The 14,190-nt window shown below is 42.2% G+C and overlaps 1 protein-coding gene across 4 annotated transcripts; it reads left to right on the forward strand.

Moving 5' to 3' along the window:
• The first annotated feature begins 216 nt into the window (after positions 1-216).
• On the forward strand, positions 217-13,831 carry LOC135512295 (protein FAM149B1-like). Of its 4 annotated transcripts, none has more exons than XM_064934177.1 (16): positions 217-714; positions 1,167-1,283; positions 1,512-1,659; positions 4,802-4,944; positions 5,332-5,490; positions 6,726-6,884; positions 7,110-7,291; positions 7,478-7,620; positions 8,041-8,163; positions 8,572-8,699; positions 8,972-9,199; positions 9,596-9,719; positions 9,827-9,952; positions 10,103-10,184; positions 10,279-10,416; positions 11,231-13,831. In XM_064934177.1, exons 1-16 carry the CDS (start codon positions 611-613, stop codon positions 11,311-11,313), a joined length of 2,187 nt encoding a protein of 728 aa, XP_064790249.1. In that variant the 5' UTR covers positions 217-610; the 3' UTR covers positions 11,314-13,831. The 4 variants fall into 4 exon arrangements, with proteins under 4 accessions (XP_064790249.1, XP_064790250.1, XP_064790251.1 ...); XM_064934178.1 differs by having other exon boundaries at positions 8,572-8,684; XM_064934179.1 differs by lacking the exon at positions 8,041-8,163.
• Positions 13,832-14,190: the final 359 nt, after the last annotated feature.

Below are 14,190 nucleotides of genomic sequence, written 5' to 3' on the forward strand. Positions count from 1 at the left end.
GACAATGTGCTATGACCAAACATATAATGAATCAATAGAACATTTGTAAAATGTACATAAAATGTGGAATTACAACACAAGTATCAAAATAAATATGTGTGGTCAAAATTCCCCGGTGAGAGACGGATAGATTTTAGGAGCGCGATAGGAAAATCGCACAGAGCATATGGATTTGTAGTCTTTTATATTAAGGAGATGGCTCATATGAGACGAGATAGAAATGTTTTTCCCATCAGGCCTATGGATTGGGTGTCCATAACATCCTTGTTGTTGTGGCAATAATCCTCTTTAGTAGTAATGGATGCTGTAATATTGGTATATATTATTACACTTGCGCTGAAACATAAAAACACATTTGTAGGCCACGGTTTGTTTGAAATATTATATTGTAGATCAATACATCTCTTTCTCAGTTATCTAGAATAACTACGTTAGCTAGCTAGCAAGTTAGCTGCAATTACTGTTAGCCTCAATAAGTTCAGTAGCAACGAGGCCAGATAGCTAACGTTACAGTAGCTAGCTAACTTGCAAGTGTGTACTTATTGACCTGCGGTCGGGGAAAAATGGCAAACCTCTTCCAAAAGACAAAGTGGGGACAGGAATCAGAGGGATGCACGACGAGAGAGGACACACAGGAGGGCATGAGCCGATAAACAGAAAAAGGAGAATGATTTCGCGATACAGCAGGAGAACAGTATCGCACAATCTTGAGGTGTAAGTAAAGCAAGCTTGTTTACTAATGACCAAGCTTATCATTCTTTGCCTACAGTCATTTCTGTCATTCGAGATACTGATTTGGTAGCTAGCTAACCTAGATTGACTAACGCTACATTGTTGGTAAGTAATAGCTAACGTTAGCCAATGCACAGTCCATGATCGTATGACAATGTAAAAGGAGAATGTATTGATCAGATCACATTTTTGACAGCCCATCTGTCACACCAAGGTCAGTTGCCTCCACAAAGGGGATAGGATAATGTTTAATGCTTTAAATTGATTCTGTAAAGTCCCACCTCATGCTTAACTCCTTGTTTGTTTGGGATTAGTGTAATTTTTTTACAACAATACATATCAACCTAATATAGTATTAGATTGAAATATCTATGTATCTATCGATGCTATTGCTTACTCATGTTTAATAAAGCTGTATTTTCCTTTCTCTGCAGTCGGGGCATATCCCGAAGCAGCCTTGACCATCACCCTCTCCCAGAGGAGGTAGACAATGACTTCCTCCCCCATTGCCTCCTCCATGACCTTCAGGAAGCTGTCTCCACTTACAACAGGTATGACCTGTTCTCAAAGAATCAGGCAGGCGATACCAGGTACACTTGTAGGGAGCAGCAATTTTGCTTTCACATATCCTGTTTAGATGCGTGAAGGCAAGGAGACAATAAAGAGGGAGGTAGCCAGTTAGTTACATAATCTGGTCTAAATGATTCCCTCACACACTTGACAACACACAACACTGTAATGTACAGCAACATGTAAACAATGTCTGTCCTCTTCTGCAGCTCGGAGATGACATCTGCAGCCTCTTGCCGGTCAGACTGTCCAACGGCCACTACTGGAGACACGACACGGTCCTGGTCTGGGATCCACAGCTACACAGAGACGGGTATCTCTACAGAGAGGAGCTCTGTCTTCTCCTGGGGCTATGATGTGAGTCTCGCCTCACCTTCTCAGCTGGATCTTACCATTCAATTGCCCTATGTTCTGAGTATCAAGCGCTTATGTTGCCTTCAGAACGTATTCATACCCCTTGATTTATTCCACATTTTGTTGTGTTACAGCCTGAATTCAAAATGGATTAAATATATGTTTGTTCTCACCCATCTACACACAATACCCCATAATGACAAAGTGAAAACAGGCTGTGATTACAGCTGTGAGTCTTTATGGGTACGTCTCTAAGAGCTTTGCACACCTGGATTGCAGAATATTTGCACATTATTCATGTCATGTTGGTTGTTGATCTTTGTTTGACAGCCAAGTCTTGCCATAGATTTTCAAGGCAATTTAAGTCAAAACTGTAACTAGGCCACTCAGGGACATTCAATTTAATCTTGGTAAGCATCTCCAGTGTATATTTGGCCTTGTGTTTTAGGTTATTGTCCTGCTAAAAGGTGAATTTGTCTCCCAGTGTCTGTTGGAAAGCAGACTGAACCAGGTTTTCCTGTAGCATTTTGCCTGTGCTTAGCTCTAAGTTTATTTTTATCATAAAAACTCCCTTATCCTTTTATGGCTGCTGTACCTGTACAGGGATCAAATCAGCGGAAATTCCAGAGCGCCAACTAATAGTACTCGATACAACTCAAACTTTCATTAAAACACACATGGAAGGTACTCAATTAAAGCTACACTCATTGTGAATCTAGCCAACATGTTAGATTTGTAAAATGCTTTTCGGCGAAAGCATGAGAAGCTATTATCTGATAGCATGCAGCCCCCAGAAACACACGAAGGGGAAGTAAACAAAGAAATTAACGTAGCCAGCACTACACAAAACACAGAAATAAAATATAAAACATTCATTACCTTTGTTGGCACTCCTATATGTCCCATAAACATCACAATTGGGTATTTTTTTCGATTAAATCGGTCCATATATACACAAAATGTCCATTTATGAACACCGTGAAATCCAGGAAAAAACTCCCGTTTCCAAACGCAACGTCATTTTTTAAAATTAAAGAAGTTCCCTATAAACTTTGACAAAACACTTCAAACTACTTTTGTAATCCAACTTTAGGTATTAGTAAACGTTAATAAACGATCAAATTGATCACGGAGAGATCTGTATTCAATAGCTGCAAGTTTGGAAATCGTCTTCCAGTTTCCCCCTTTCATAACTTCCTCTGGGAGACTCCATAACAGGATGTGCCTATTACTCAACTGACCAAGGATTTACCTGAATAGAATTCACAACACTGGCGACATCGTGTGGAAGCTGTAGGAACTGTAAGCCGGTCGCTATCTATTATACCTTGCCATAGACAATACAGAGACTGGAGGATTGATTTTTTTCTTTGCCGATTTTGTAATCAGGTTTCCTTGTGATTTCGACTCCGAAACACGTTCTGTTATAGTCACAGACATCATTTAACCAGTTTTAGAAACTTCAGAGTGTTTTCTATCCACACATACTAATCATATGCATATACTATATTCCTGGCATGACTAGCAGGACGTTGAAATGCTGTGCCATTTTTAACAAAAAGCTGCGAAAATTCGCAGCAGCCTTAACAGGATTTATCCTTGCCCATAACATAAAATGATGCAGCCACCGCCATGCTTGAAAATATGAAGAGTACTAGTCAGTGATGTGTTATGTATTCATAATGCTTTATATTCAGGGCATAAAGTGAATTTCTTTGCCACATGTTTTGCAGTTTTACTTTAGTGCCTTATTGCTAACAGGGTGCATGTTTTGGAATAGTTTTATTCTGTACAGTCTTCCTTTTAACTCTGTCATTTAGGTTAGTGTTGTGGAGCAACTACAATGTCGTTGATCCATCCTTAGTTCTCCTGTCACAGCCACTAAACCCTGTAACTGTTTTAAAATCACTGTTGGCCTCATGGTGAAATCCCTGAGAGTTTCCTTCCTCTCCGGCAACCGAGTTAGGAAGGACGCCTGTATATTTGTGGTGACTGGGTGTATTGATACACCATCCAAAGTGTTATTAATAACTTCACCATGCTCAAAGGACTGTTCAGTGTCTGCTTTTTTACCCATCTACCAAAAGGTGCCCTTCTTTGCGAGGCATTAGAAAACCTCCCTGGTCTTGGTGGTTGAACCTGTGTTTGAAATTCGCTGCTCAACTGAGGGACCTTACATATATTTATATCTAAGGTTCGAGTCCCCGAGCTGACAAGGTAAAAATCTGTTGTTCTGCCCCTGAACAAGGCAGTTAACCCACTGTTCCCCGGTAGGCCGTCATTGTAATTAAGAATTTGTTTTTAACTGACTTGTGTGGGATACAGAGATGAGGTAGTCATTCAAAAATCATGTTAAACACTATTATTGCACACATTTTTACTGGTGAACAATTATAGGCTTGCCATATCAAAGGGGTTTAATACTTATCGACTCAAGACATTTCAGCTTTACATTTTTATTTCATTTGTAAAAAATAAAACTAACTTTTACATTATGGGGTATTGTGTGTATGCCAGTGACACGATCTCCGTTTAATCCATTTTAAATTCAAGCTGTAACACAACAAAATGTGGAAAAAGTCAAGGGGTGTGAATACTTTCTGAAGGCACTAGCTAGGCCTAGCCATGCTGAATGCTACAACAGTCTTTTATACAGTTTTCAATTCAATTAGCCTTATCATATTCTATTGTAATGACTTACAGTCTACTCTGTCTGCAGAGGTCAGGTCCCTCATGGTTTCACTTCATGGTGATTTTTAGCTTTCTAGAGCTTGCCCTCAGAAACTTTTGAAAAACTCCATGATGTATTTACACACAGCCATGTCCTCAGAATGCCTCATAGGAGTCATACTTCTATAATCCTAATTTATATTCTACAGTAAACAACCTGCCTGTGCAGGCACACACTCTCTGTCTCTCACAAACATATGCACATGATACCAATTACTCCAGCACGATCACTCATACACTGCCACACACACAGTTCCTTGGGAGCACTAGGAGCCCATCGCCTGCTGTGACATAAATGACTCTCAGCGATGTGCTGCTAATATTTGATTAGCTTGAAAAGCAACTGCCTTCTGTCATAGTGTTCCTCTGCAGGGCCTCCTCTCTCTCTACCTCTCTCCCTCCCTCCATCCCTCAGGAATTTGACAAGGTGGCGGCGCGACAGGTGCAGCAGATGTTTGAGGAGATTGACGAGGAGCTTTATGAGGGGCGGGGTGGGGCACATCTACGGGGGCTGCAAGATGAGTGCCATCAGTGGGCCTTCAGGTTCCCTCACCTACGGTGGGTACTCACCCTACTCTCCCCTCACCTCTCACTTCTCACACACTGTCACACATTACAGCCACTCTAGCCTTGTTCCTACACTATTCACCTGCAAATGTATCACTGAAAAGTACTTAGGGTTCAATAAAGGTATACCTCTTAAAAGAACATTCCAACTTGAAGGTACCTAAGATGAATCTGATTTAGATTTGTTTTCAAACCTGAGAAGAAACTACTTGCCACATAATTATAGGCTCAAAGCCCTTGGGCCCCATTCCCAATAAGATATCATAAACCATTGGCTCAGTGTGTGTTTGGGGGGGTTAATACATGTTCCTATCAGTTTGATTCATTTAGGTTGTAATCACTGTTTGACCCCCTCCACCCTGCTATGTGAACCCACAGGATTCTGGGTAGTCAGCTGGTGTGTCCCAATGACGAGGGCTTCCAGTGGTACGCCACTTCAGGGGAGGGGCCCGGGACAGCCAGCAGCAGTGCAGCTGGACTAAAGGACAGCATCAGTAGCAAGCCCCAGGACAAGGACAAGCCTGGCCCCTGCACAGAGTGAGCACTGACTACTGATGCTGTTAACCCATCAATTATGGATGTCTGTTTGCTTTGTGCTTTTGTGACCTACATACTGTGTGGCTTGTCAAACAGCAAGTCAACTTAAGTAAGTCAGCGTGTGTAAGTTACAATGCGTCAGTTGCGGGGGGGGGGGGGTCATGATGACGTCACTGATCTTCAGGTCGGAGCTCTAGAAAGAGGCCCGAATTCCAGACTTGCAATTCTGAGTTAGATGATCATTCCAAACTTGTCTTTTTTAGCTAGTTATTTTCAGAGTTCCCAGTTGTCTTGAACTCACTGAAGTCAGATTTCCCAGTTCCAAGTTAACAGTTGTTTAAAGCGAGGCAGAAATCATGCTGGATTGACAGCATGGACAATGTTGAATGGAAAAGGGACCCTTAAACCCAGAACTGGGACCACACACCCACTCCACTGACTAACAGGCTAGTGATTGCTTTGAAATGCTTGCAGTTAGCCACTGATTCCTTCCAAACCACTCATTGTTGAGTTTGCAATCTCCAACTTGTTATGTAATGTTTATGTCCAATGTCCAATACATTTTATCTATAATTACGCTTCATTATTTCTCTTCATATGACAAGGATTAAAATGACTGGATGTGCCAGTAGATTGTCAACTTGATTCAATATTTTAAAAGTATGATGTTGACATGATCAGTCCAATCAAAGCTGCTGTAGATATAATGTGGTTTGATATAATTTTATCTGTGGGCAATGACCTTGAGCCTTCTTGGATGGGCACTTCTAATGTAACTCTAATTGCAGCACCCAAAGGGCTTGCATTTGCGAGCTCTACCCTTAGATTTGGCGGTGACGTAGTTTCCCAATGAGTGACAGAACACTGAGCCAATCACGGCTCAACTAGAGAACGTTACCAACACCTACGCTCCATATTTTCCGCTGGCTGCCCCACCACCACAGAAAGCATTGAGCCAGGCCTTACTCAAGAAACCGAAAAAGAGAAGTTTGTATGTGGCTTTATTAACTCATTAAAAATAAAAAAATTAACATTTTTACATTGCTTGCAAACTCATGTGACACGTATTAATGCCAAAATAACATGCAGAACAGGCATCCCCCAAAAATATATAAAATAATATGTATTATTTATTTGTATTTTTTGCAAGGCGTACATGTACTGGCTAGGCTACTTTGGCTAGCCAAAAAATTAGGACTGATGCTTTTTAGGAACCGTGTTGTTTGTGTGTCCAGTCTGTGTGTGCAAGGTAGGAAGGCTGTGCTGTCCAGGCCCAGTGAGGATGTTGACCACCCCCCTGGTACTCCCAGTGGATCCAGAGGTCATGACAGGCCCAGGGTGATCGAGGCTGAAGGCCTGATGGAGGAGTACCTGGCCTTTGACTGCAGGGATTTGTGGGTCACCTCCCGGCTCTCCTGTTTAGTACCCTCCAGTATATCTATAGGGGCATTTCAAACAATTTACAGTATGGTGCAGTTGATTGAGCTTGTTGCCTACTTTTGGGATTACCCTAAGGGTACCAAGTAACTTTAAACCAAGCTCTGTATTTGACAGTATTTGACATAACTTTGTCCAGGTCTGTTGTGTTGATGGTTTAATCTATGGTTTGACCTTTACAGGGATGACAAGTGGGAGCGGGGGTGCATGGGGGCTGGTCGGCGGTGGTATGGCCTGCCTCCGGTGTCTCCCTATCGCTGTCGCAGACAGGCAGTCCTCGACCTGCTGTTTGACGATGTGTGGCGAGAGCTGTTTGGCTGGATGGAGGAGCTGGTCCGCAGGCACTGGGAGGGCTGTGTGTCAGGTAGAACCACAGGGCAATGTCTTATAGGCAACGCTGGGTCATACATTAGTGTTCTGTTACTCAACAAAGAGACTTGCAATTTACTTTTAAACCAAGAAATCCATCATTGCCAAATGATGCCATACCCACAGCATAATCTGTTGCTTGAGCTTGTGTTGACAGTATTTTACATCCTCTTTTTGACAGATGACGAGAAAAATGCAGTGAACTTCAGCCCATCCCAGTCAGATGCTCAGAACCCTTTCCTGCTCCTGTCCACACTGCCCACTCTGCTCCCCAGGCTGGGCCAGAGCAGGGTGCCCCAGCTAACAGGAACCCCACAACCCCAGGTCAGTGCCCAGAGAGGGGGGAGAAGGACCACCAATGGGTCTACCTCTCCGCAGAGTGGAAAATCCTACTGTTAGGATGTAGGATTTAGATCAATAGGATATATTACTAAGCACTGTGAATGGACTATAATAACTTTCAGATTAGTTTGAGAGTTTAGGCTTAGTTTTCAAAACTGGAAACACAGTCACACACTGATGCTGAATTGCTTTCCCCTGCTGTCAGGAGTTTTTCTCACTCTGTTTTAAGGCTATCAGATAGTTCATTAACTTGAATCATTTTTTCTTTCCTTCTTTTTGTCCCCTACTCTTTCTTGTTCCTTGGTCTGTTCCACACCCTTTTAACCACCTATCTGTCCTTCCTTACTACCTCCTTTTCTCTCTCTCACTCTCTCATTTGGTCATCCGTTTTTTCCCCCAAAGACCACAAAATCAAGGGGCTCAAAGCACAAGCCCAGACGGAAATCCAAAAAGCAGAAAAAATCATCTACTGTATGCAACTCTCACCTAGAGGCAAAATGTTGCCGATCGACGCCATCCACAGCGGCATGTTTTTATTCATTCTTAGACTGAATGTGCTTGTGCCTGTTGAATAACTCAAACCATACCAATTTTAGTCACTTTCTTACTTCTAAACCAACTGTTGAGTTTTTGGGAAAAAATGTACACCCGTTTCTGTCATTTTTTTTAATGTATCAATGACAATTTTGGAATGCTTTTACTTACTTAATTCTTGCTTTAATTTACTTTTTTGTCTAATTGTTTGTTTGGTCTCAAGTGGGTGGTTGTAGGTCCTCTCCACTTGGTTGCATGTAGAAACGCTGAGTTGGGGCTAAGGTGACGTGCAAGTGTCTGTAGTGATAATGAGGTGGCTGTAGTCTTTTTTAGGTGAATGACCACTTTAGGTGAATGACTCTTACTCTGTATCGGCTTCTGCCTCCCTCCCTCCTACAGTCCAGTCGGGTCCCTGTAGAGGCGGCAGTGACACATCACAACCTCAACGAACTCATAGTCATCCACGGCATCCCCCTGCAGCAGAGGAACCTGGGAGTGATGGAGAGAGCCCAGTATGGAGACCATAAGTACTGATCATACTCCTGCTGATACTATAATAATCTTTATTAGTATTATTATTTAGTATAAGAATCTTTTGTATTATTATTTAGTATAAGAATCTTTATTAGTAGAGTGTAGCATTAGTAGCTAACTCTAGGGGTCAACCACTATTATTACCGATTACCTATTATCGTCTTATTAAATAAGAGGTGAAGAGACTGTTATTAGCTATGGATATGTAGGTGTGTATGCAAATCTTACTTTGAGTAAAGGTTAATTGCTTCCTTTTCCTTCTTAGGGACCCTGAGGAGAGGGTGATGACCCATAGGCCAGGGTCCACCGTGATTCCGTCTAGCAAGCCACGTCCTCGCCGGGTGCTAGAGCAGAACTCCTCCTCCCTGTCCCGCCCTGCCCAGTCGGCCAGACGCCGTAACCCGCCTCCACGCACCCTTTTGCCCTTGGTTCCCAGCCTGACACAGTCCAGTGCCGCTGGCTCCATGGAGGAGGTCATCCGTGGGACGCGCCTGTGAGTTAACTTAAAGAGGGTTAACCAATCTCCATCTGGTCCCTGTCCTCCTCCATGTACACCCCTCCTTCCTCGCTCTTCTTCTCCTATCGCTCTGAAGCTGGAGAACCGTCTGTGCAGAGAGATTACTTTGAAAGCGGTTTGCCTTTTAACTTGTGCCTTGTGGCGTTCTGTTCAGCAGAATGGAGGAGAAGGGATGTGAGGAATTGTGTGTGTGTGTGACTGGCTAAGCACCCTAACAGATGAACTTGTCATGAACCTTGTGTGGAACAATATCTGTGTGGAGCATATAATTTACCCTTGTGTGGAGTGAGATTTCAGTCTGCTCCATGTTAAAGGGACTTGTGTAACTTTATAGAAAGCGTGGAAGGTGAACAGAGTTGTTACTCTCTCCAGACCCACAGCCAGTGACCGCCTGGCCTCTGCTCCGATGCCTCTGAGCAGGAACACACTCCTTCCTCCCATCGGCACTGGGGACGCTGAGCCCAGGCACTCTGGACAGCACTTCAGACCTACTCAGGTATGGGACGAGTAAAACTGCATACTAGTTGTACATCTTGAACTGACTTGATAAAACACTTAATACTATCACCTGCTAATAACACAACACAATTTTATTTTGTGTAGCGGCATAGAGACTTGTCCAGTCGTGCCCACAGTGCTGTTACAGATGAAGCAGGTAGTTTGCTTCCTCGGGATCGGCTTCATCAATTGGACGTATTCTCCCGTCCCAACACCACCCACACCTACAGGGTATGGCTATAGTCACACATGGTAGTCACACATTATTACCACTACAGCATGATTTTGGTATATTTTGTAGGTTTATTTTGTAAAGGATGAATGTGGAATATGTTTGCCTGCGTCCCAGTCAGTGAGATTTAACTCTGGGTTCTGTTGCAGTCAGACACCCCTTACCGCCGCTCCTTCACGGTGCTGGACAACATTGGACAGGGACGTCCTGGCAGGGCATCTGTGGGTACAGGTGGGCACCTCGTTTTACATTGCATACTGTACACAGTTTCTACACATTTCTTTTTGTGACCGACTGATTGAGTTTCTGTCTGGTATCCTGGCAGACTCTCTGGGCATCGGAGTGACGGGCATCAGTTTAGGCATCAGCAGCTCCTCCTTCCTGAACTCCTTTGCCCACCACCCCCTGGGCCACTCCCCCATTGAAGATGAGGAGGAGCCTGATACACAAGCCCCTCCCCCAGGTCAGTAGGCATCTCCAGTGGTCCTCATCATTTCTAAAAGGCTGTGGCTGCGGATCTGACTTCTCACAGACCTTTATTTACCCAGACTAAAGATCCCGAAGCTTCTACGCTTGTGTTTATTCACAACTTTATGCTTTCTCTGCTCTACTTGTAAAGAACAGTCTACTCTGGCGAACAGGTCTCATTTAATAAAGTTATATCAAAGCTGAATCAATGTCTGCAAGATCACATAATATAAAGTCATAGTATAACATTACTGTAAGACAAAATCACCACTCCATTTTTCTTTCTTGTGGCAAAAACTCAAAAGGGTGCGCCACTAGGCAAAATACACAGGCAGGCTATGCTACAGTTTGCACCATTTTCTCAAAAATGTGCTCACTGAACATCATTCAAAACACCATTGAACAACTCAAGATGATCTAAATGCATATACCCATGAAACTGATTGAGATAAAACGGTTGGTAAAACTTGAAATGATCATTCACGATTGACTGGGAAATGTGAAGGGAAGGAGACCTCAAATGTGCTCATAAAGTAGAGGTAAGGAAGCACATACGCAGAACGGACGGTGATCCGCACATGCCCCGACGCTTCGGGACCTTTAATCCGTGAAAAAAAGATCTGCGGCCACACCGTTAACTAAACATGTCGCTGGGTTGTGTTTGGTAATTAAGTATGTTTATGAGAGAGTTCGGTCGTAGCCTCCGGTTACAAGGAAAGTAGTTATCTTCAAATAGAGACGAATTTGAGTATTAACTATCAATGCTCATTAACACTTGTCTTCTTTGTCCTGCTCTCCTCTCTTCTCAGCTCTACTGGTGCCTGTTTCAGTCCCAGCAAGCTCCCAAAACCGGGGTGGCTTCATGTCCCGCAGTAGCAGACCTGGGTTGTAGCTGCTTTGACCTCGCCCACCTCCACCTTCTCCAACCACACTCTCCTCAGCACAGCAAGGTGCAAGCCCTGCTTCCAATCCCAACGGTGCTCTCAAACGACACTTTATACAGAAGCAGATCTTTTGTACAATGTACTGTTTGGTGATTTTATTTATTGATGCTTTTTGTTTTTCGAGAGCCTTATTTTTGTATTTTGGAACTCTCACCTTCCCTGGCTGCCAAAGATAGTAAACTGTCTCATTTACCACCTGTATGTCGGTATGTACTCTACCGTTCAAAAGTTTGGGGTCACTTAGAAATGTCCTTGTTTTTTAAATAAAAGCACATTTCTTGACCATTAAAATAACATCAAATTGATCAGAACCATCACTCCTGTGTTCCAATGGCACGTTGTGTTAGCTAATCCAAGTTTATAATTTTAAAAGGCTAATTGAACATAAGAAAACCATTTTGCAATTATGTTAGCATAGCTGAAAACTGTTAAACTTCTGAAACTAGTCAGTCTATTCTTGTTCTGAGAAATGAAGGCTATTCCATGCAAGAAATTACCAATAAACTGTACTACTCCCTTCACAGAACAGCGCCAACTGGCTCTAACCAGAATAGAAAGAGGAGTGGGAGGCCCCGGTGCACAACTGAGCAAGTACATTAGAGTGTCTAGTTTGAGAAACAGATGCCTCAAGTCTTCAACTGGCAGCTTCATTAAATAGTACCCGCATAACACCACTAGGCAGAGTTGCAAAGAAAAAGCCATATGTCAGACTGGCCAATAAAAAGAAAAGATGAAGATGGGCAAAAGAACACAGACACTGGATAGAGGAAGATTGGATAAAAGTGTTATAGACAGAGTTTAAGTTTGAGCTGTTCGGATCACAAAGAAGAACATTCGTGAGATGCACAAAAAATGGAAAGATGCTGCAGGAGTGCTTGACACCATCTGTCAAGCATGGTGGATGCAATGTGATGGTCTGTGGGTGCTTTGGTGGTGGTAAAGTTGGAGATTTGTACAGGGTGAAAGGGATCTTGAAGAAGGAAGGCTATCACTCCATTTTGCAATGCCATGCCATACCCTGTGGACGGCTCTTAATTTGAGCCAATTTCCTCCTACAACAGGACAATGACCCGAAGCACAGCTCCAAACTTTGCAAAAACAATTTAAGGGAAGAAGCAGTCAGCTGGTATTCTGTCTATAATGGAGTGGCCAGCACAGTCACCGGATCTCAACCCTATTGAGCTGTTGTGGGAGCAGCTTGACTGTATGGTACGTAAGAAGTGTCCATCAAGCCAATCCAATTTGTGGGAGGTGCTTCAGGAAACATGGGGTGAAATCTCTTCTGATTACCTCAACAAATTGACAAGAATGCCAAAGGTCTGCAAGACTGTAATTCGTGAAAATGGAGGATTCTTTGACGAAAGCAAAGTTTGAAGGACACAATTACTATTTCAATTAGAAATCATTATTTATAACTTGTCATCGTCTTGACAATTTCCTATTCATGTATGATTTAATGGAAAACAAGGACATTTCTAAGTGACCCCAAACTTTTGAACGGCATTGTGTGTACTGTGTACTGTATCTATGGTTTAGATGTATATGTGTGAATGTATATTGTCTGTTCTTTTCTCTGATCTATCTCTATACTCTTAAGTGATTCTATGCAGGTAATGGGAAGTCAAAAGCATTTTGCACACTGACACGCTTCGTCAGGCTGCTTTGTACTTTTCTAATGACATGATTTTTTTATTTTCCCATGTGTAAAAAGACGAGCACAAAACCTCTGGGTTTCACATAGCATACCTTAACAGGAGGAGACAAGACAAGCTTTAGACGATAACTAAATGGGTAGGTATTTGGTGTTTTCCTCACAAGCCTTTTTGTGATGAGGGCTTAGTGTAAGCCACAGGAGACATGTGAGGGAATAGAGGGGCTGTATTAGTACTGGGACAATTCACCTCACTGCAGTAGAAGCCATATGTTGTTTTCAGCAGAGGGACTAGCTGAGCCTAGATCATTCAGGCAATTTTTATATAAATACGTGATAGATGTGTGACTAGAGAGCATGCAGGTAACAAGTTTTAATCCTAATTTGACCTTCTACCTTGTCTTAACTTCAAGGTTTTGTGCAGGGAAACATGTAAGATTTCTGCTAAATGTAATAGGGTTTTATAAGCACATTTATGTTTCTAGTCCCTTGTGCTTAACACAAGATATATTGGCGCTCCTTTGCATTTCCTAATTATGACTGAGATGGAAGGTTTTTATGTATATTTTCCAAAACAGAACTGCAGGTCCCCTTCTATTTATATGGCTTCAACAACAGTCAGGAGCACCAATTAACATGGAGGTATTTGACTTCTTTATAGAGTTAGGTTGCACTGGATGGTCTCCCTTGTAGATGGCAATAATAAAGCTTGAAATGCAGCATAGTTCTGTATGGATTCCTTTTGAAGTTTATCCCAGAATTTTATATAGAATAATAAAGATGTGTATTCAAATAAATATAATTATTGAATTGCCTCTCAAGGCTCTTTGATTATTCACCGTAACATAAAACACCTCAAATACAAAATGCTATGTTTAACATGTGATAGTTATAAAGTACTAGTGTATAAAGATACTATAAATTTAACTTACAGTATAACAGGATAAAAATTGCACTAACAACTAAGTAACATTTGGTGTGGATGCATATGGAATACTTGCTGCCAACATCAATCTAAAATTACTTGCAACACTAAACAAAAATATAAACACAACATGTAAAGTGTTTGTCCCATATTTCATGAGCTGAAATAAAAGTTCTCAGAAATGTTCCATAAGCACAAAAAACATATTGCTCTCCAATTTTGTGCACAAAAGTTTACCTACCTGTTAGT

The sequence above is a fragment of the Oncorhynchus masou genome, chromosome 24 (genome assembly GCF_036934945.1).
Source record: "Oncorhynchus masou masou isolate Uvic2021 chromosome 24, UVic_Omas_1.1, whole genome shotgun sequence".
NCBI lineage: Eukaryota > Metazoa > Chordata > Actinopteri > Salmoniformes > Salmonidae > Oncorhynchus > Oncorhynchus masou.